This window comes from Lagenorhynchus albirostris, chromosome 12, assembly GCF_949774975.1.
Source record: "Lagenorhynchus albirostris chromosome 12, mLagAlb1.1, whole genome shotgun sequence".
NCBI classification, from domain to species: domain Eukaryota; kingdom Metazoa; phylum Chordata; class Mammalia; order Artiodactyla; family Delphinidae; genus Lagenorhynchus; species Lagenorhynchus albirostris.
This window is the reverse complement of record NC_083106.1, coordinates 52,957,437-52,980,852: the sequence shown is the minus strand read 5'-3', so window position 1 is coordinate 52,980,852 and position 23,416 is coordinate 52,957,437. Positions and strand designations below refer to the sequence as shown.

General features: G+C 42.6%; 1 protein-coding gene and 1 long non-coding RNA gene across 3 annotated transcripts in view; one reads left to right on the top strand and one right to left on the bottom strand.

Moving 5' to 3' along the window:
* Positions 1-17,003, top strand: part of LOC132530208 (uncharacterized) — an 83,590-nt gene extending 66,587 nt beyond the window's left edge. Inside the window, exons 2-4 of the long non-coding RNA XR_009543729.1 lie at positions 14,394-14,528; positions 14,999-15,297; positions 16,919-17,003. This is a non-coding gene — a long non-coding RNA (uncharacterized LOC132530208). The remainder of the gene's footprint in view (positions 1-14,393; positions 14,529-14,998; positions 15,298-16,918) is intronic.
* The window catches only part of PREP (prolyl endopeptidase), a 137,277-nt gene that overhangs the window by 2,857 nt on the left and 111,004 nt on the right, over positions 1-23,416 (bottom strand). For both annotated transcript variants that reach the window (XM_060167197.1, XM_060167198.1), the window contains exons 11-14: positions 17,364-17,500; positions 16,112-16,206; positions 12,680-12,811; positions 1,342-1,498 (exon numbers count right to left, since the gene is read on the bottom strand). In XM_060167197.1, coding sequence (XP_060023180.1) covers positions 1,342-1,498; positions 12,680-12,811; positions 16,112-16,206; positions 17,364-17,500 — 521 coding nt within the window. The remainder of the gene's footprint in view (positions 1-1,341; positions 1,499-12,679; positions 12,812-16,111; positions 16,207-17,363; positions 17,501-23,416) is intronic.

Below are 23,416 nucleotides of genomic sequence, written 5' to 3'. Positions count from 1 at the left end.
CTGGGGAGAGGGGACATAGGCTGCTGGTGCTATTCCAAGAGTAATTCCTAAATACTGCTGGTAAAAACCCCTTTTTTTGTGGGAAGTAAAGAGAGTGAGGAGCCAAAAAAGAATGTAGCTTGCAGTCTGGAGAATCTAAATGTTTGCCATTTTCTCACTGTTATCGCCAAAGTGTTGAGGGATACCAATATTTCAGTAATGCAACTTGTAGTTTCAAATATATGTGGTTATACTGAGAGCACAAAAAAAGTTTAACTGTTCTTGCATATATTCCTCTTCATTTCCTTATTTCTTTTTTTTTTTTCTTTTTTTTTTTTTGGCGGAGCGCAGGCTCAGCGGCCGTGGCCCACGGGCCCAGCTGCTCCGCGGCACATGGGATCTTCCCGGACCGGGGCACGAACCCATGTCTCCTGCATCGGCAGGCGGACTCTCAACCACTGCGCCACCAGGGAAGCCCTTTATTTCTTAATTTAGAAAAAGAAATCCCATATATATGTAAGTTATAATGACCTTTTTTTTAAAAATTATTTTTTAATTGCTGCATTAACAAATTACCACAAATTTAGCAGCTTTTAAAAACAACATGGATTTCTTATCTCACAGTTCTATAAGTCAGAAGTCTAGCTTGGCTCAACTGGGTTCTCTGGCTCTCTCAAGGCTGAAATCAAAGTGTTGGCTAGCTGGGCACTTATCAAGAAGTTCTAGAAAAAAATCTACTTCCAGACTCATTCCAGCTCTTGGCAGAATGCATTCAGTTCCCTGTGGCTGTAGGACTGAGGTCCTTGTTTCTTTGATGGCTGTTGGCTGGGGTTGATCTCAGGTCGAACAGCCCCCATTCCTTCAGTTTCAAAGCCAGCAATGGTGGCTTTAGTCCTCCTCATGCGTCCAATCTCTCTCATCTCCCTTTCTGCTGCATCCCCAACTCCCACCAGAGAAAATGCTCTGCCTTTAAGGGTTTGTCATTAGATTGGGCCCACTCGATAATCCAGGATAATCTCCTTATCCTGGTCAGCTGATTAGTAACCTTAATTTAATCCGCAAAGTCCCTTCACAGAAGTACCTAGATTAGTGGTTGACTGAAGAACCAGGGGACAGGAATCCTGGAGGACCACCTTTAAAATTTTGCCCATCACATCTTTGTAGTTTGTTGTTTTTGTTAAAGACCAGATCAAAACCAGAAAGACAGGTATTCCCACCACTTGCCCTACTTTTGCAGTAAATTACATGCAAATATGAGATATTGAAGGGCATGGAGTCAAACGTTTGTCCTTTTGACTATGTTCAGTATTCTGGTATCAAATTGTTAGCAACACAAATATGTCATATGAATTAAAACCTTACTTGATGAGCCATTCAAAGTGTTGTTTGTTGTCTGAGCACCCATAATCAGTGGTCCAGGCGTGACCAATAGTGTATTTATGGAACTTCAGCATGTCCATTACTCCAACTTGGGCAATAACACAACCAAAGAGGTCAGGACGCTGATTTGCACATGCAGCTAAAAATCAAGATAGAAAAGGGAGGTGGTCCATCATTAAACATCTATGTAATAAGCAAAATCAAAACAGAACAAAACAACACTTAAATGCTTTCAGAACCCTGGTTGTCTTTTTTCCAAGAGCACAGAAAGAAACCATCAGAAATCACTTGCCCAACAGCCCACAAGCTTTTCCCCCTCCTTCCAATATATCGGAGGGGTGGGTATTGTCATCAGTAGTAGAGATTTACTCCTCAAAGTGAATCTCAATGGAGGAACATTATATGAAAACCTCTAGGGCTTTCTGTAAAACCTGTGTCCCCTCCTCCCATCCCCAGCTGCTTTCACAGGTGATGCAGGAGGTTAACGAACTTGTTCAGGATCTGAAAACTAGCCTGTGATATCGTGACACAATAAGAAATACCTGTTTACTCTTTGTCCCCAGTTCCTAGAACAGAGCTCCTAAAACTCTTGGAATTTCCTGTGTGACAGGGTGAGAGGAGTGTCTCTCGTGATTCATAACTGACCCCTTTCAACCGTCTCTGAGTCCATGCTAATGAGATGGGTCTTGGTGGGTCCCCAGATAGCTTCAGGATGGGGGGTGGCTGCCCAAGGAACCAACCATGTGATTACAGGATTGGATCTTCTGGTCCCACCCCTGACCTCTGGGCAGAGGAGAGGGGGTGGAGATCAAGTTAGTGATGAACGGCTACTGATTTAATCAATCTTGCCTGCATAATAGAACTTCCATAAAATCCACCAAACAATGAAATCTGGAGCTTCTAGGGTGGTGAACACAGGGAGGTGCTGGGATGGTGGTGCGCTAACAGGGAGTACGGAGGCTCTGCCTGCACCGCCCATACCTTATCCTATACATCTCTTCCATCTGACTGTTGCCGAGTTCTATCCCTTATAACAAACTGGTAAACGTAAGGAAAGGGGAGGGGGACATGGGAACCCCCGATTTATAGCTGTGAGTCAGAAGTATGGGAGGTCCAGAACTTGTGATTGGTGTCTGCAGTGGGGGCAGTCCTACGGGACTGAGCCCTCACCCTTTTGGGTCTGTGCTAACTCTGGGTAGTGTCAGAACTGAACTGACTTGTAAGACACCCAGGTGGTGTCTGGAGAGTTGGAGAATTGGCTGGCGTGGTATGCCCCCCTTCCCACATTTGGCATCAGAAATGTTGTGAGCAGAAACGGCTCATACAGCCCAAGGCAGAATAGCGCCTAAAACCCCGCTCGGAGCTCTAACCGATGTTGACACACCTCCTTGTCCTGTTGTAAGAATACTCTTCTCTGTACACTTAAAAACTTATTTTTTGGAAAATTCAATAAATGTTTATTGAACACCTGCCATGTGCCTGGCACTACGCCTGGGGATATGTCAGTGAATAATTTAGTGGGAAAGATAAAGAAGTGAACAGGCAATTATAGTGTGGCAATCACTACTGTTGAGAAAATACGGGTGCTATGGAAGTAGGGCGTAGGCCAGAGTGCGGAAGTTGGGGAGGCTTTGGGAGGAAGTAAGATCAAAGCTGGCATGACTAGGAGTTAGTCAAGGGATGTGAACTTTTGCTGCCTCTGACAAAAAACTGTTCCCACCCCAGTTCTGATTTCAGTGCTTATTCATGATACTGAAACCTGAGTCCTACCCCTGCAGATCCTTTTCTCCCACTCAGAGGTGGGAGGCGCAGGAATCTGGAAACTGTTCTTTTTAATAAGCATCTCAGCATCCTGATGGAGGAACTCCATCTCTGAAGGTCCCTTAAAGGACCTAGTTTGTTAAAAGGCATAAATGAATTCCTGAATATAAAACTCCAAAAATAAAATGGAGTTTTATTGGATGAACCAGTAAGTTACAACACAATTCTCCCACTACTGAAATCAGATGGTATTTTCAATGTCCTTTCCCATTAAAAATTTTAGATTCACCCTTAGTTCTTCTTTTTTTTAACACTTCATATTTAATTCATATGCAAATTCAGTTGGCTCAAATTCAGAATATGCCCAGAATCAGACCATTTCTCACTACTTCCATCGCCACACCCAGGTCCAAGCCACCATATTCTCTCCCTGGGACAGAAGCCACCTATCTGGGCTCCTGCTTTTCTGCCCTTGCCTCCCCTTCTGTCTACCCTAACACAGTAACGGGATCAATGCATGATCCCGATTAAAAAAAAACATGTCAAATCATGACACTCCTCTGCTCAAAACTCCCCCAAAGGCTTCTCATTTCACAGAGTAAACCATGGTCTCTGCATGGGCCACGAGGTCCTGCCTGCTCTGGCCTCCCCCGACCCCTAACCTCTCCCATCTCTCTCCCCTGCTCTCTCTGCCCAGCCACAGACATGGGCCTCCGGGGCCCATTGCTGGCCTTGGGCATATCGTCTGCCTCCTCTGACTGGAACAAAAGCTCCACGAAGGCAGAGCTGTTGTCTCTTTCGTTTGCTGACATATGCCCAGTATCTGGAAAAATGCCCAGCACTTCTTGGTGCTCTATAAATATTTGGCGAGTGAACAAATCAAATTTGCAGTTATTCGGTTTGTAAGAATATTCTCCATCTCCTTTCTCGATTTCTTTCCACAAGCCACACGACTTGTGGGATCTTAGTTCCCTGACCAGAGCAGGGATGGAACCCAGGCCCCTGGCAGTGGAAGTGCAGATTCCTAACCACTGGACCGCCAGGTTAGTCCCTCCATTTTTCTTTCTTCTTTTTTTAAATTGAAGTATACCTGACTTAAAACATATTAGTCTCAGGTGTAAATCGGTGATTCGGTATCTTTATACATCACAAAGTGATCACCATGGTAAGTCTATTTATAATCTGTCATCACACAAAATTATTAAATATTATTGACTATATTCCCTATGTTATCTGTATATTATATCTCTGATTTTCTTTTTTGCGGTACACGGGGCTCTCACTGTTGTGGCCTCTCCCGTTGCGGAGCACAGGCTCCGGACGCGCAGGCTCAGCGGCCATGGCTCACGGGCCCAGCCGCTCCGCGGCATGTGGGATCTTCCCGGACCGGGGCACGAACCCGTATCCCCTGCATTGGCAGGCGGACTCTCAACCACTGCGCCACCAGGGAAGTCCTGTGATATTTTTATAACAAAATTTAGACCTCTCAATCACCCTCACCTGTTTCACTCACCTCCCCACCCCACTCCCCTCTGGCAACCACTAGTTTTCTGTATCTATGAGTCTGTTTATTTTATGTTTGTTCAATTGTTTTGTTTCTTAGATTCCTCATATAAGCGAAATCATATGGTATCTGTCTTTCTCTGTCTGACTTACTTCACTTAGCAAAACACCCTCTAGGTCCATTCATGTTCTTGCAAATGGCAAGATTTCATTCTTTTTTTATATGGCTAATATTCTACTGTATGTATTATTATACACCTCCTTTATCCATTAATTTATCAATGGACACTTAGGTTGCTTTCATATCTTAGCAACTGTGAATAATGCTGCAGTGAACATAGGGGTACATACCTTTTTGAATTAGTGGTTTTGATTTCTTTGGGAAAAAACTCAGAAGTTGAATTGATGAATCATACAGTAGTTCTATTTTTAACTTTTAAGGAAACTTCATACTGCTTTCCATAGTGGCTGTAACCGATTTATATTCCCACCAGTGCATGAGGGTTCCCTTTTATCTGCATCCTTGTCAACACTTGTTATTTGATGTCCTTTTGATACTAGTCATACTGACAGGCGTGAGGTGGTATCTCATTGCGGTTTTGATTTGCATTTCCTTAATGATTAGTGATGTTCAGCATATTTTCATGTGCCTATTGGCCATGTGTATGTCCCCTCTGGAAAGATGTCTATTCAGGTCCTCTGCTCATTGTTTGTTTTTCTTTTCCGGTATGTGGGCCTCTCACTGTTGTGGCCTCTCCCGTTTGCGGAGCCCAGGCTCCGGACGTGCAGGCTCAGCGGCCATGGCTCATGGGCGCAGCCGCTCTGCGGCATGTGGGATCCTCCCGGACTGGGGCACGAACCCGTGTCCTCTGCATCGGCAGGCGGACTCTCAACCACTGCGCCACCAGGGAAGCCCTCATTTTTTAATTGAGTTTGTTTTTGATGTTGAGTTGTATGGGTTCTTTGGATATTTTGGACATTAACCTCTTATCAGATAGACTGTTTGCAAATACCTTCTCACATTCAGTAGGTTGTCTTTTCATTTTGTTGATAGTTTTCTTCACTGTGCAAAAGCTTTTTAGGTTGTTATAGTCCCATTTGTTTTTTGCTTTTGTCTCCCTTGCCTGAGGAGACATACCCAAAAGAAGTTTGTGAAGACCAATGTCAAAGAGTGTACTGTGTTTTCTTAGAGTTTTATGGTTTCAGTTCTTACATGTAAATATTTTTTTGAGTTTATTTTCACATATGATGTGAGAAAGCAGTACAGTTTGACTCTTTTGCATGGAGTTGTCCAGGTTTCCCAACACCATTTTCTGAAGAGGCTGTCTTCCCCACTGTATATTCTTCCTTCCTCCGTTTTAGACTGACCATGTATGTGTGGGTTTATTTTGGGTTGTCTATTCTGTTGCATTGATCTATATGTCTGTTTTTGTGCCAGTACCATACCATTTTGCTTACTAGAGTTTGTAGTATAGTTTGCAATCAATGAGCATGATACCTCCAGCTTTGTTCTGCTTTCTCAAGACCGTTTTGGCTATTTGGGGTCTTTTGTGTTTCCAAATAAATTTTAGAATTATTTGTTCTAGTTCTGTGAAAAATGCCATTGGTATTTTGACAGGGACTGCACTGAATCTTGTACACTGCCTTGGGTAGTAGGGTGATTTTAACTATTAATTCTTCAAATCCATGAGCATGGCACATCTTTTAATTTGTGTCATCTTCAATTTCATCAGTGTCTTACAGTTTCCAGTGTACAGGTCTTCCACCTCCTTGGTGAGATTTATTCCTAGGTATTTTATTCTTTTTGATGCAATTTTAAATGGGATTGTTTTCTTAATTTCTCCTCCTGGTAGTTTAAGGTACAGAAATCCAGATTTCTGTATATTAATTTTGTATCCTGCAACTTTACTGAATTCATTTATTAGTTCTTTGGTGGCATCTTTAGGATTTTCTATACATAGTATGTCATCTGCAAACAGTGGCAGTTTTACTTCTTTTCCAATTTGAATTCCTTTTATTTCTTTTCTTGTCTGATTGCTGGGGCTAAGACTCCCAATACAATGTTAATAGAAGTGGTGAGAGTGAGCATCCTTGTCTTGTTCCTCACCTTAGAGGAAATGCTTTTGGCTTTTCACTGTTGATGTTAGTGGTGGGCTTGTCATACATGGCCTTTATTATGTTGAGGTATGTCCCTCTATACCCACTTTGCTAGGAGTTTTTAATCACAAATGGATGTTGAATTTTATCAAAAGCTCTTTCCACATCTATTGAGATGACCATATGGTTTTTATTCTTCAATTTGTTAATGTGGCTTATCACACTGATTGATTTATAGATATTGAACCATCCTTATATCCCTGGGATAAATCCTACTTGATCGTAGTGTATAATCCTTTTAATGTGTTGTTGAATTTGGTTTGCTAATACTTTGAAGATTTTTACATCTGTGTTCACCAGTGATAATGGCCTATAATTTCCTTTTTTTGTGATGTCTTTGTCTGGTTTTTGTATCAGGGTGATGCTGCTGGCCTTGTAAAGTGAGTTCAGATGTGCTCTTTTCTCTTCAGTTTTTCAGAAGAGTTTGAGAAGATATGTGTTAGCTCTTCTCTAAATGTTCTGTAGAATTCACCTGTGAAGACCTCTGGTCAGGGACTTTTCGTTTGCTGGGAGTTTTTTTTTTTTTTTTTTTTTAATATTACTGATTCAACTTCATTACTGGTAATTGGTCTGTTCATACTTTCTATTTCTGCCTGATTCAGTCTTGGGAGATTGTAAGTTTCTAGGAATTTATCCATTTCCTGTAGATTATCCACTTTATTGTGTATAATTAGTCATAGTAATCTCGTATGATCCTTTGCATTTTTGTGGTGTTTGATGTAACTTCTTTTTCATTTCTGATTTTCTTTGGGCCCTCTCTCTGTTTTTCTTTTTTTTTTTTTTTTTGCGGTACGTGGGCCTCTCACTGTTGTGGCCTCTCCCGTTGCGGAGCACAGGGTCCGGACGCGCAGGCTCAGCGGCCATGGCTCACGGGCCCAGCCGCTCCGTGGCATGTGGGATCTTCCCAGACCGGGGCATGAACCCGTGTCCCCTGCATCGGCAGGCGGACTCTCAACCACTGTGCCACCAGGGAAGCCCTGTTTTTCTTGATGAGTCTGGTAAAAGGTTTAACTTTTTATCTTCTCAAACAACCAGCTCTTAGTTTTATCGATCTTTTCTATTGTTTTTTAGACTCTATTATTGCTCTGATCTTTATTATTTTAATTACTTTAGGTGTTAGGTTAGATTGAGACTTTTCTTGTTTCCTGAGGCAGGTTTATAATGCTATAAAATTCCATCTTAGAACTCCTTTGGCTGCATCCCATTGATTTTGGATCATTGTTTCCATTTTCATTTGTCTCCAGGTATTTTTAAACTTCCTCTTTGATTTAACAGTGGCCCCCCTCCCCCGTTGTTTAGTAGCATATTGTTTAGCCTCCATGTGTTTGTTTTTTGCAGTTTTCTTGTAGTTAGTGTCTAATCATCTTATACTGTTGTGGTTAGAAAAGATGCTTGATGTGATTTTAATCTTAGTCAGTCGTGTTTTGTGGCTTAGCATGATCTATCCTGGAGAATGTTCCATGTGCACTTGAAAAGGATGTGTATTCTGCTGCTTTTGGGTGGAATGTTCTTAAAGTCCATCTGATCTAATGTGTCATTTAAAGCCAGTATTTACTTAATGATTTTCTGTCTGGAATATCTATCCACTGATGTAAGTAGAGTATTAAAGTTCCCTGTTACTGTTTTACTCTCGACTTCTCCCTTATGTCTGTCAATATTTGCCGTGTACATTTAGGTGCTCCTATGTTGGGTGCATAAATATCTTTCAAATTTTAATTTTACTATAGTTGATTTACAGTGTTGGTCTCAGGTGTACAGCAAAGTGATTCATTTATACATATACATATATCCATTCTTTTTCAGATTATTTTCCCATATAGGTTATTACAGAATATGAGTAGAGTTTCCTATGCTATACATTAGGTCCTTGTTGATTATCTATTTTATATATAGTAGTGTGTATTTGTTAATCCCAAAATTCTAATTTATCCCCCCCACCACACAGCTTTCCCCTCTGGTAACCATAAGTTTGATTTTGAGATCTGTGAATCTGCTTCTGTTTTGTAAACAAGTTCATTTGTATCAATTTTTTGGGGTTCCACATATGAGTGATATCATATTGGTATTTGTCTGTCTGACTTACTGCACTGTTTGACAATCTGTAGGTCCATCCATGTTGCTGCAAATGGCATTATTTCATTCTTTTTTATGGATGAGTAATATTCCATTGTATATATGTACCATGTTGTCTTTATCCATTCCTCTGTCGATGGACAACTAGGTTGCTTCTGTGTTTTGGCTATTGTAAGTAGTGCCACAGTGAACACTGGGGTGCATGTATCTCTTCGAATTATGGTTCTCTCCAGACATATGCCCAGGGGTGTAATTGCTGGATCATATCATAGTTCTATTTTAGTTTTTTAAGGAACCTCCATACTGATCTCCATGGTGGTTGTACAATTTATATTCCCACCAACAGTGTAGGAGAGTTCCCTTTTCTCCTGGGTGCATAAATATTTATGAATGTTATATCCTCTTCTTGTATTGACCCCTTTATCACATGTAATGCTCTTGTCTTCTGTTACAAACTTTGTCTAAATCTATTTTGTCTGAGTATTGCTACCCCAGCTTCCTTTTTGTTTCCATTTGCATCGAATACCTTTTTCCAACCCCTTACTTTCAGTCTGTGTCTGCCTTTGGATCTGAAGTGAGTCTCTTGTAGGCAGCATATAGTTGGGTCTTATTTTACTATCCATTCAGCCATTCTATCTTTTGATTGGACCATTTGGTCCATTTATGTTTAAATTAATTGTTGATAGGTATGTACTTATTGCCATTTAAAAAACTGTTTTTGTAGTTCTTTTTTGTTCCTTCTTTTTTGCTCTCTTCCCTTGTGATGTAATGACTATATTTAGTGTTATGTTTGGATTACTTTCTCTTTTTTGCTTGTGTATCTACTATTGATTTTTGGTTTTGGTTATCAGGAGGCTCATACGTAACCACCTATATATCTTTGTGATTAAGTTGATGATCTCTTAACTTTGAATACTTTCTAATAATATTGCATTTATATTCCCCCTGCCATATTTAATGTTTTGATGTCATATTTTAAAACATTTTGTTTTGTGTATCAACTACTATTGTGAATATAGATGATTTTACTACTTTGTCTTTTAAACTTCTTACTTTGTAAGTAGCTGATCTACTATCTTGATGTTTACCTTTACTAATGAGTTTTTTTTCCTTTCATAATTTTCATATTTCTAGTTGTGGTCTTTTTTTTTCCACTTAGAGAAGGCCTTTTAACATTTCTTCTAGAGCCAGGGAAGTTCCCTTATAAGTAACTAGTTGCTTTTCTCTTGCTCCTTTTAAGAGTCTCTGTGTCTGGGTGTGGACCTCTTCGGGTTCATCTTATTTGGGACTCTCTGTGTTTCCTCAACCTAGATGTTTGTTTCCTTTCCCAGGTTAGGGAAGTTTTCAGCTATTTATTCAGATAAGTTCTCTGCCCCTCTCTCTGTTCTCCTTCTTGGTCCCCTAAAATGTGAATGTTAGTTTGCTTGATGTTGTCTCAGAGGTCTCTTAAGCTATTCTCATTTTTTAGAATGTTTTTTTCTGTTCAGCTTGGATGATTTTCATTATTCTGTTTTCCAGGTCTCTGGATCCATTCCTCTGTATCATCTAATCTATTGTTGATTCCTACTAGTATATTTCTTATTTCAGTTATTGTATTCTTCACCTCTTTTCGGCTCTTCTTTATATTTTCTAACTTTCTGTTAAATGTCTCATTGTCTTTATCCATTCTTCTCCTGAGTTTGTTGAGCATCTTTGTAATCATTACCTGAACTCTTTATTGGATGAGATTACTTATCTCCACTTTGCTTAGTTCTTTTCCTGGGGTTTTATCTTGCTCCTTAGTTTAAGAACATAGTTCTGTCTTCTAATTTTGCCTAATTCTCTGGGTTTATTTCTGTGTATTAGGTAGGTTGGTTATGTTTTCTGAGCTTGGATAAGTATCCTTAATATAGGTGATATCCTGTAGGGCCCAGCAGACTTCCCTCTGGTGACCAGAGTTACATGCTCTAGGGGTGCCTCCTATGTAGGCTGCACGGGCCCTTCTGTTGGGGCAGGGCCAACTACTTTGGGCATGCTGATAGGCAAGGTCTGATCTCTGCATGACCAGAGCTGGTGCCAGTCTGCTGGTGGTGGAGTGCTAATAGCCAGAGAGAGGATCCAGAGTGGTGCTTGTCAGCACCAGTGTCCCTGTGGTAGAACGAGTTCCCCAAAATGTCTGCCACCAGCACCTGTGTCCCCAGTAGGAGTCCCAGTTGCCTCCTGCCCCTCTGGGAGGCTCTTCAAGGTTAGCAAAAGAATCTGACCAGGCTCCTTTCAAATGACTGCCTCTGTGCCAGGCCTCAGAGCATGTGAGATTTTGTGTGCACCCTTTGAGAGTGGAGTCTCTATTTCCCACAGCCCTCTGGCTCTCATCAAAGTAAGCCCCGCTGGCCTTCAGAGCCAGATGTTCTAGGGGCTCATTTTCCTGGTGTAGGACCTCTGGACCGGGGAGCCTGATGTGGGTCTCAAACCCCTCTCTCCTTGGGAAGGAACTCAGCAATTGTGATTATCCTCCCGTTTGTGGTTTGCCTGCCCGAGGTTGTGGGTCTTGACTATACTGTGCATCTGCCCCTCCTTACCCATCTCATTGTGGTTCCTTCTTTATATCTTTGGTTGTGGAAAATCTTTTCTATTAGTCTTCAGGTTGTTCTCATACATAGTTGTTCTGTAAATAGTTGTAATTTGGGTGTGCCCGTGGAAGGAGGTGAGCTCAGGGGTTTTCCACATCTCTACCCTTTCCAAATTTAAACAAATCATTTGGACATATATATATTGTACCTCCCTGGGAAAACGTTTTTTCCAAGACTATATTCCATTGGGGTAAAGAAGTAATAAGGACAGGAATTCAGGTTTTGACACAAGTCAGTAAATTTCAAAGGCAAGGAAACGGAGTGAATGTGACAAGATCCCCTGACAACAGTGGACGGAAAGCTAAAAATGGTCACATGTGCTTTTTAGGTTGAGTCTATCTGTGCTCTTCTCCATTTGTACAACGGCCCCTCGTATCCTAATGACACTGGGTGTAGGACCCAGCAAGCAAAGTTCAGGACCACTATAAATGTTCACTACAATGTTAAGTACTGTTGAGAGACGAAAAGAAAAGTAAAAATTCATTAACTACCAAAATAGGAAAACCCACTTAGAGGCAGTGCCACATAGAGATTAAAAGAGCAGACTCTAAAGCCACGGTGCTAAGCATCAACGCCAGCACTACCATCACACTAGCTACTCAACCCCTTCAGTGCCCCAGTGTCCTCGTCTGTAAAATGGGGATAATACCTGTCCCCGTCTCCCAGGCCATGTGCATGTCAAGGGCTCAGCACTGAGCCTGGCAAGGTGCTCAGCAAGGGTGAACATTACTGTGAACTGTTTCATGACTGTGAAGCTGTGGATCCATCTTTGCATGTACCTCATTGTCCTTCATGACTTATTTCTCTGAACCCACAGCATCTAGCATCCCATGGCATAGGTATTCAACAAACGTTTAGTGGTGATCACAGCTTACAAGTTCTGGGTAACAGTCAGAGGTGTGTTATTAGGCCCAGGCATGTGCTGACTGAACCCTAGAGACCTGTGGGTCCAGTCTGTGGGGAGCGGGAGAGGGAAGGGTAAGAATTGCGGTCCAGTCCGATAGAGCTCAGAACAGGGAGGAGGAAGGGCTTTTCAGGCTATGATGAGTTGAGTCAGTAGTTGTGTCTTCAAATGTCATTAATTAGATGCCCTAATACAAATGGGTTTTGCTTTTTCTGTACCACTGCTCCCATCCATGAGCCAAAGTAAATCAGAGTACCTGAAAACTCCAAGAGTTAACTAGTAAAGTACAATGGATAAGAAACCCAGTTCTCACCTACTAAGAGGCCCCCATTTGAACCTCCATTAATAGTCAGCCTCTTGGGAGACGTGTAACCTTCCTTGATAAGATATTCAGCAGCACACTGGAAGTCATCAAAGCAGTTTTGTTTGTTGGCCAAGATACCACCTACAATGTGCCAAAGTGAAAGACAGTTAATTAACAAAACAGAAAAAAAAAAATCACATTTTAACCTAAGGGGAATTCAAATGATGATAGGGCATAGTTTCAACTACCGATCAACTTAAACAATGGACTACCACTACATTTAGAAAAATGCCTCCATTTAAATTTTGTTATGCACTGTGGAAATCCATCATCAGTACCACAACTGCTAATCCATATGGTGCCTTTGTATTTTTCTAAAACCTCTTAGAACTTAAAAGGCAAATGCCCCAAAGGGAAGAGATGATCTGTTATGACGTCAGACAACCATGAGAATGAAAATGTGAAAGCATGTCAACAAAAAGAACCTGTGTCTTGGGAGGAGCTGGACTCAAAACTGACACAAGACCCAGATCAGAGTCCAGTCCTCGAGTTCCACACAGCATGCGACAATGGGGATGAGTGCGCTGCCCCCTCCCTGGGAAGATGAAAGTGCTCTGCGCGGACTTCCCTGGTGGCGCAGTGGTTAAGAATCTGCCTGCCAGTTCAGGGGACACGGGTTCAATCCCTGGCCCAGGAAGATCCCACATGCCACGGAGCAACTAAGCCCGTGCGCCACAAGTACTGAAGCCTGCGCTCCGCAACGAGAGAAGCCACTGCAATGAGCAGCCCGCGCACCACAACGAAGAGTAGCCCCTGCTCACCTGCTGTGCACAGAGAAAAGCCTGTGCACAGCAATGAAGACTCAACGCAGCCAAAAATAAAATATAAAATAAATAAATTTAAAAATAAAGAAAGTGCTCTGTGCAGAGAGGTGCACTTCTCACCCCTCCTCTCTGCCGGAGTCTGAGGTGGGGACGTGATTACGAGAAGGAAGCTCTCTGACTTTGCCCACGGGTACTTAAGGAACTTAGGTAGGAATTAGGTGGGGACGTGGTGCTGCACAGAGCAGCCCATTAGTTTCTCTATGCTTGAATGAAGAGGATCTCAAGCATCTCCTTAGAGAATCTGGGCTTTCTCATCTAGAAGCCATTCCAGTGTAGAGCCAAACAAAGAAACTACTTAAAGAGAGGAGCATTTGTAAGGCCTTGTAATATCCAAAAGTAAAGGCCAAAAGTCAAAGTCATGCCCGCAAAGGAACGGATGTCTGAAATAACTGCCAATGAAATGAACAAAAAGCAGACATAGATCTAATTAGCTATTTGAGATTAACCATTTTTGCAGAAATTCAATTAAAGATGAAGCAGCGCTACTGAAGAAACTTTTTCAGAAGAAATTTTTTCATATCAAAACAAATGTTATTAAGATTTTAATAAGAAAGTATTGGTGAATTAAGATGGCTAGGATTACTTAGTTTCCAGGAATAATAACATTTTGAAGAGCATTAAATTTTAAACTCAATTAACAGAATGAAATCTAGATTTATCGAGGTTCAGGATGCTAGGGTCTAACTAGAAAAGTTCCATTTCAGGCCCTTTCACTGCCGAAATTAGGAGAAAGTTTATGATCAGTCTAAACAGAGGTAATCAACTTTTAGCTTCAGTCAAGCTGCAAACTCCCCCACCCCCAAGACTTCTGGATAATAACTTGGTTATAATTAATACAGAGATGAAAGAGTTGACCAAGACCAAGGGCACTCTTCCCTACCAGAGCATGGTGGACACCTGAGGACCAGAGGAATTCTATGGCAAAGAACTTGGGTTCTTTGAGGAGAAGGCCACTGGGTCAGGAGTCCGTGCAGGTGGGTGTTTAAGTGTGTACATTAAACATTTTTAACCAGGAAATTGGGTGAGTCAAGGGGTTCAGACTTAGCATATGGATTTGGGATGTACATCCAACATAACGTGTGTAGAGATTTTACTTTTATTCCTCCTTTCTTAGTTATCTCTTACTATCACAGTAAGATATCACTATGATTTTAGTGTAATTAAACTCTAATATCAGGTCCAAGTCAAAACTATACAATGAATTCTATGCTGTTTCAAATACAGTGACAATCAATACAGCCTCAAGGATGACACCTGGCAGCAGCTGGCCCGACGACGGCTGGCAGGCTGGGGGCCCATGTGTTCATTAGGGACACTCACTCTTGCTAAGATGCTCAAATAGTTTGCTGTCTGACATCAGTCCTTGGGGTGCATGCTGAAGACTGAGGATTTAGGCTTGGGCCCTTCCTGCCTCCTGACATCTAACAGCTGCTTATGAAAAAAGCTCTTTACAGATCTACCCTCATCTTTGCTGATCTGATCGATGCAGAAAACCAGAGTCTTGGCCTTAGGAGGCAGAGAAGAACAAGTGGGTGTACGGATCCAAAGGGTGGTCTCGGATGCTAATGCTGCAGGAGAAGAGCCTCCTCGCCACGTGCTGCTGGCCAAGCCTGAGCCCTGGGGGCCGCCCTCGTGCCCGCAGACTGTCTTACACAGGACGCCTGATGTTGAGAGGGGAGAAGCAGGGAGCCAGCGGGAGTGAAGGGGCTTCCCACACTCTCCTCCCACAAACACAGGAATAAGGTAAGGGAAGAACATCTTCTTCAAGTTATTGGTTAGTCTATGCATTCCAGATACACAAAAGCCTGGGAGACGGGGTGTGCTCCGTATAGAGAGAAAAGGAAGAGATGGGGCTTTAAAAATAAAGATTGCCATAATTTTCTTTTTAAAGAATGGTAATCTGGGGAATAAAGTTGAATATATAGGAGCAGTTTCCTCAATCAACTAGAATACATGCTTCAGGAGGCCAGAGAACAGGGACTGAACCGTTAAAACCAGAAAAGAAAAATGACTGTTCTTGTGTTTATCTAGCATGTGCAGGTTTTATTAGAGTCCCAGCAGCAACACTAGGAGGATGCTATTTCTTAGCAACGTTCGGAAGATCAGAGAAAACAAGCAAAAGATGCCCGAACTGGGAATAGGAAAGCTCTATTGTAGAGTGCTCTTTTCTTTTAAGAGAAAATGGCCTGTTTTTGCAGTCTGTTTTGAGATAGCCAATAAGGCTAAACAGTAAAAAGCCAGGCTAACAGGAGAAGGAGACACAATAAATACCAAAAGTATCCCCCAGACTCACTTCTGACAGTGATAGATAAAAATGTACCCTATACATTGCTAAAAACAAAACAAAACAAACTGATTATGGTATGTAGGAGATGCGTCTGAAAAAGGTGTCCTTCATTAAAATAGACTGCAAAGGAAAATAAACTGAAAAGACTGAGCTCTTTCAATTGAAAGGGGGAATGGTGTCTGCAATGTGTTTGGAAGCATCCTTTTCTGCCCCTCATCCCCTCGGCTTGGGCTATGCCATATTTGCGTTTCTGCAGAGAAAATACCTCACCTTTATGCCACGTCTCTCCGTACTCCCCACCTCCTCTGATGTTGGCCACTGCAAGGACACCACCCATGTGTCTCACAAAGATGAGCCTGGACACACTGAGAAATGGTAAAAACAGTTAACCTGCCACTACCTGTGCCCAGTGAGGGCCGCTGTCCTCCTCCACCACACCTGCACCCGCACACATAGCCCTGAAGATGCTCCGCACGTGCTGTCATCATGGAAGCCCAGTACTTTTACATTGCTCGGTTCAAGTGAAATGTTATAACTTCTGACTAGTGATTAACTGCAAAGCTCATACGTTTTCAGGAGCGTGCAGAATACCTCATTTTAAACAACTGTCTTGGCAACCAAAATACTGCCACCCACGTGACACAGCCCTGGTATGAATGGTGCTGTGCTTGTTACACACCCGGTAAAAGCCCTTGCTACCATCTCTCCCAGTATCTCTCTCCAAATTGTTCAAGTTGCAAAAAAGAAAGCTCCTTCTGAAATATGAATTTTAAACAGATTTTCCAGTTTTACAGAAATTTAGACGTTGAAACTAGGTGTGAGAGAGGTAGAGGAGATCAGGCACACTGACCAGAAAATAAGAACGCGTGCCCAGGGCTAGAGAATGTTTTCTAGAAATAAACAGAAGAAACTATAGCACAGAGCTTCTTTCTTAGAAAGTTTGGATTTTATGTTTCTTCCTTCTCGTTCCACTCTGACCCTAACAGTACCGAGTGAGGTTATTTTTCTGTTTGCTGTTAACTAAAATTAATTTTGCTTTGAGAACTATTTCTGAAATTTATTCACTCTTCCTTTTAGTAACTGGGGAAACTGTGGGCTTCTGCAACCTGAGGCTCAAGATGGGCTGGCTGCTAATTTCCTGGATGTTGAAGATCAGAGGAAAGGAGAGTCTGAGGTAGGTACAGACCATACACCCATGTGGTCCTCTCTTCAACATTTTTCCTATACCTCAGAGGGTCTCTACTGAAACTACCAGCATATCCACTGGTTCAGGGAAGAAAATGGTGTAAGGACACTTCTTACTCGTCTCACTTCCCAACACAGAGCAGGCTTAACGAATACTCGTTGCACAAATGAACAAAGGTAAGAGCTGCTCAGGAATCAGTGTTGTTTTCATCCAGGTTCCCCTCTGGGGACCAAGGGGATGGGGCTCTGGTGCAGAGGCAGTAGACCAGTCTTTGGTTTCTCCTCACTGTCTGGAGAAGGTCAGATGCACGCTGAAGTTCCGAGGTGCCACGCTTACCTGTAGTTAGGTGTGATAGATATGTTGAAGCCGCCGTAGCCGTATAGGAAAGCGGGATGAGAGGCATCCAATTTTATGCCCTTTTTATGCACGATGAACATTGGAATCTTTGTACCATCCTTGCTAGGGTAGAAAATCTAGAACAAAAGAAAGCAGAACAGCTAGATTTAGCATTCCTGAGTAAACACTTGCATGCTTTTACATGGGAAAAACAGACAGGTAGTAAATTCTTCAAGCTGTTGAGCAGCACAGTGAAAATCCAGTACCACTAAGGGCCTAGTTGATGGTGAAGCGTATTTCCGTTTTTATGGAGACAGTGTGGAGTAGTGAATACAGGGAGACTTGACTTTGAATTCTTCTTCCACTCTCAAAAGCTAGGTGACCCCTGGCAAGTCTGTCCTCACTCCGCTTTAGTTTTTTTTTTTTCTTTTTTTGCGGTACGCGGGCCTCTCACTGTTGTGGCCTCTCCCGTTGCGGAGCACAGGCTCCGGACGCGCAGGCTCAGCGGCCATGGCTCACGGGCCCAGCCGCTCTGCGGCATGTGGGATCTTCCCGGACCGGGGCACGAACCCGTGTCCCCTGCATTGGCAGACGGACTCTCAACCACTGTGCCACCAAGGAAGCCCCTCAGCTTTCGTTCTTTATCCCTAAAATGTGGCCACCGTGCCCACCGCTTAGGGTCTCCACGAGGCCCATGTAAGAGAACAGGCATTCAGTTCTCTGCTCCCGAGCACCCCTCCCGGCAGCGGAAACTCAGATGTGGCTCTTCTGCCAAACAACCCAATCTAGGAAGACTGTTTTTCTAGGAAAGACATTTCATATTCAACTTCCTCTCTAAATGTTAAGACACTCAACCCCTCTTCATTTTCCTAGGTTCCACTATTAATTAAATGTTAGCAACAACAAAACGTATGTTAGCTTTAGAGAGTAGATAAGAAGCAACATAGAAATCCTATTGTTTCTGATTAAACAAAGACACTTTCTCCAGGATTGATAATTAAGGCTCATCAAACCTTCCTGAATCTGGTAAGTTAACATTTCTAGATTCATGACTTTTTGGATAAAAGGAATAAGAGAAAAAGGATTAGAAAGAGAACATGAAATGTTATTCAAACGGTAAGCCACCCAAAGCTGATAATGGCTTCTTCCGGACAGACAATCTGTAAAGAGCTTTCTCTGGTCAAACGTGGTGTCTTTATCCCAAATGACACCTGGAAAGTGCCCCAGCTTAGAAACGTCTTGCTGACCTCACACGTCACAGTCAGGGACATAAACCTCTACAGGCAGTGTGACTCGGAGCCATATTCTATCCAAAGCTTTTTAAGGTAGCAGTTCTATCGTGGAAAGTGTCCACAAAGTCCTTGGGAATGAACAGTGGGGGGCGGGCAGGGGAGAGCGGGGAGGCGAGGCAGATTTGGAGAAAGGCACTACATGGCCACCATTAATGCCTGCGAGTCTGGTCGTTTTTTGAAACCTGCCAAGGAACAGTATAACAAGCATTTGCTTCTGACTTTGGAGAGAAATACTGAGATGTATGTAAAGTTGACTGTTTAGGAATTATGGAGAATACATGGCAGAGTTCAAAGTTATCAGAGGAGACAGGGTTTTAGTTAAAGTTATTTAGTGCCGGTTAGGAGCCACTACTAGAGAGTAACTGTGCGGGCAGTACAAGCAAATGCAGAGTAAGAGGTACAGGCGATGGCTGGGGCTACTGAGCTAAAACCCAGGCCCTCAGGTAGGCGCGTTCTAACCACAGAGGAGACAGCGTGGGGACGGGTGGGCAGGGGAGCAAACTGTCTCACACGATTCTACCCTAACTGAATCATCTGCTTAAAAAATAGCGTTTCCCCCCCCCGCCCCCGCTACCTCCCAACTTCCCACCTATCCTCAAATCCCAGCCCCGGCACCCAATACCTCTCCAGCCGGCTGAGCCCTCCTCAGGCACCTCCCCTTCTGCGTCCTACTCTTCACCCGGTCAGCTGGACTGGTGCACTTCTGTCCCTACTAAGCTGACCCTCAGAGCCTCCTGTTTGCAAAGTGCTCTGTCTTCTTGCTTCGGGGCAACGTGGCTTCCTCCTCTGGCACTGCTTTGCTTGCTACCACCTGTAGGATTTCCAGTGCCTGCACCTCCGTCTGCAATGCTCCCATCTGGCTCCAGGACAGAGAGGCATCCTTGTGGAATACAGTCAAAAGCACAAAGGCCCCCTTATGCCCATAGCTGCAAAAATATACCCAAGTTTTAAGCTGGTGTAGTTGAGACGTTAAAATAACAACACCGTGAACGCTGTCCAGAAGTGAAAGGGCACTGTGAGCATGACTACAATAGAATCACCTTCAGGACGACTCCTTCAAAGAAGGCTATTTCAGACTTGAAATAAACATACACACGTAACATATATACGTGTATAAATCTTTATCAAATCTCCATACATACGCACAGAGCGGTGTTTACGCCATTTCCATTGATCGAGTGGCAATTGATGGCAATAAACCTTAACCTGCCCGCAACAGACGGGCAGGCTGACTCCTGGGTCTTTTGATAACTATGGAAGGAATCCATGTGGACAGTTTGGAAACAGACATTAAAAATAGCCCAGCTAGCTCCCATTCTGCTCTTTCCATTCCTTTGACTTTACTGACACTGATTTCCTCTTGAAGCCTCTTCTTCAGAGAGGCTTTGTGGGTAAGTTTCTTTCTAGATTTGCCTGGTAAGGAAGAAAAGGCAGCACACTCCTTGTTTCCACTTGCGCCCCAAACCTGGCCCAACCGAAAAGCTCCACTTCATAATCTACACTAGTGGTTCTTGAACCTTATGCGTTGGGCCTAAGCATCTGTGATAAACATGTTAACAGTGCAGTTTCCTAGGCTTCATTCCCGGAAATTCTGGTCCCACAAGTAGGAGGTGGATGACCAAACCTGCAGATTTAGCACATCTCCCAGCTGTTCCCATTGTTTCCCATTTTCTTGCATTCCCAACACCACCCATGTGCATCCCCATCTCTTTTGTATCTGGCCTTTCCTATCTTCATGGGGGCCATCTGCTTGGAGTTCTGGAAGAACCTTCTGCCAACTTCACTCACCCTCTGAACCCCATAGAAAGAAGGATCATTCATTTCTTACTAAGTCCACTACTACCACACTCTTCTGATTACCACAACTTTTTCTTTTTGTATTGTCTCCCTTTCCTTGGCGTACAAACAGACTCAAATTTCTCCTATCCTACATAACAACAACAACGCCCCAAATCTTTTGTACTGCCATGCCTGTCCCTCCTGCTTCCTTCCCGATCAAACATATCCACAGTAACCTACACCCACAGCTCACACTCGCCTGCCTCGTTCAGTCCTATCCTCACCACTGCCCTTTCGAAGGGCAGTGATGAATTTTCTTGTCTTTGCCCCTCCACCCCTACCTCTACCCTGGTGGTGTAGATCCTTCCGAACTTTTCTGCATGCTTATAGAGACACATCTGTTTACACGTATTCACATACACAGGTTATTATTAAAAGGCAATATACAGAATCAGGCCAATATTGGGATAAAACTTAGTCGGCTTCTCCCCACTCAGCTACCTAATGTGGAATTCCTTCCAGGTAAAGATACCCAGATTTACCTCATTTAACAAAGTGGCTGCCTCGTACTTCATCGTATGAAAGTACACAAACTTATTTAACCATTTGCTCACCAAAGGCTATTCAGACTACTCTTTTTCTGTTATCAACACTGATTGATAGAATAAATCCCTTTTACACAAATCTTATATACTCATGCTATAATTTCTATGGGATGTGTTCTTAGACATGATTGCTAAATCAAAGTGTATGTGCATTTAAAAATTCAACACAGGAGTTAGAGCCAAGATGGCAGAATAGGAGGATGTGGAGTTGACCTCTCCCCACAAGTACATCAAGAACACATCTACAAATGAAACGATTCTCACAGAGCACCTGCTGAACACTAGCAGAGGACCTCAGACACCTAAAAGGACAAGAAAAATCCCCACACAACTGGGTAGGATGAAAGAAAGAAAAAAAAAAGGAAACGAGACGTGACCTGCACCCCTGGCGGGGGGGAGCTATAGGAGAGGAAAGGTTCCTGCACTCAGGGAAGCCCCCTCACCGGTGGCAGGGGGATCAGCTGGGACAGAGAGGGAGCTTCTGGGATTCGGAGGAGAGTGCAGGAAGCGGTCTGTGGCAGGCAAGACAGAGTAAGACCCACATGGATGGTCCATACTGTACAGATGGCCAAAAAGCACATGAAAAGATGCTCAACATCACTAATTATTAGAGAAATGCAAATCAGAACTACAATGAGGTTATCCACCTCATTGGTAGGAATGTAAATTGGTACAACCGTCATGGAGAACAGTACGGAGGTTCCTTAAAAAACTAAAAACAGAGCTACCATATGACCCAGTAATCCCACTCCTGGGCATATATCTGGAGAAAACCGTAATTCGAAAAGATACATGCACCCCAAAGTTCACTGCAACACTATTTACAATAGCTAGGACGTGGAAGCAACTTAAGTGCCCATCGACAGAGGAATGGATAAAGAAGATGTGCCACATATATACCATGAAATATTACTCAGCCATAAAAACGAATGAAATAATGCCATCTGCAGCAACACGGATGGACCAAGAGATTGTCACACTGAGTGAAAGCAGACAGAGAAGGACAAATATATGATATTGCTTATATGTGAAATCTAAAAAAATGGTACAAATGAACTTATTTATAAATAAAAATAGAGTTACAGATGTAGAAAACAATCTTATGGTTACGGGGGGAAACAGGGAGGAGGGATAAATTGGGAGAATGGGAATGACATATGCACACTACTATATATAAAATAGATAACGAATAAGGACCTACTGTATAGCACAGGGAACTACTCAATACTATGTAATGACATATGGGAAAATCTAAAAAAGAGTGGATATATGTATAACTGATTCACTGTGCTATACAGCAGAAAGTAATGTAACATTGTAAATCAACTATACTCCAATAAAAAAAAATTCAATAGATTCTGACTAATACTCTAAAAATGGTGTATCAACTTAAGCTCCTAATGACAATATTACCTAAGTGTCAATTTCTTATTAGCAGTGGGTGTTAAGATGGATTTTAACTTTTGCTAGTGTAAAAGGCAAACATTACCATCTCATCAGTTTTAAGGCTCAGTTTTTAGATTAGCAAAGATTTTCATCTGTTAATTGGTCATTTTATATCTCTTCCTCAGAAAACCAAGTGTGCCCACGCTTTCAGTGTGTTTTACCTTTCTGATTAGTTAACAGAAACTCTTCTTACATTAAGGACATTTACCTTTCTTTCTGTCACATATTTTGTTTGTATTTCCTCCCAGTCTATAGCCTGTTTTTAAACTTTCTTTGTGGTATCTTGAATATATTTACATAGCACATATACAGATAGGACTCCCTCACCCCAAGGTGTAAAAATATTTGTCTATATTTTCATTTTGAATTTTTACATTTATGGTTATCCAAATGAAGTTTCTTTTTACATATGATCTGGTATCTAACTACTTTTCCCCAAATAGCCAACTATTATACACCATTTACTAAAGAATAATTCTTTTTCCCATTTTTCAGAAATGCCGTTTTTGAATTGGTTTCTTCCCAGGCCTCATCTGTTTCGATCCCTATCTTGCAGCTGCTTCTTTGGCTTCCTGGGTGCAGTATTTCTCTAATTCTCTTTCAACCTTCCTAATTGATCCATTACTAGCTCTTCTTCCTGCTGCCAAATGCTACTGTTTTGCAGTTTTCTATACTTGGTCTTCTCTTTTCTCTCTGCAAATACCCCATTTGCCATCTCAGAGAGTTCCAATAAACTACTCCGTGCTAAGGACCTTCACGCCCACATTTGCAGGTCCCTGTTGAGGGGCTGGTTAGGAAGCCCCTCAGGTTGCTCCACTGTGAGGGCTGTGATGTCACACGGTGGGTGGCCCGTCTACATCTGCAAGCCAACGTGCTCTAGGTGTACCTGTACAGGCTCCTCTTTGGGGCTCTCTCATTTTGGGTAGTAGCA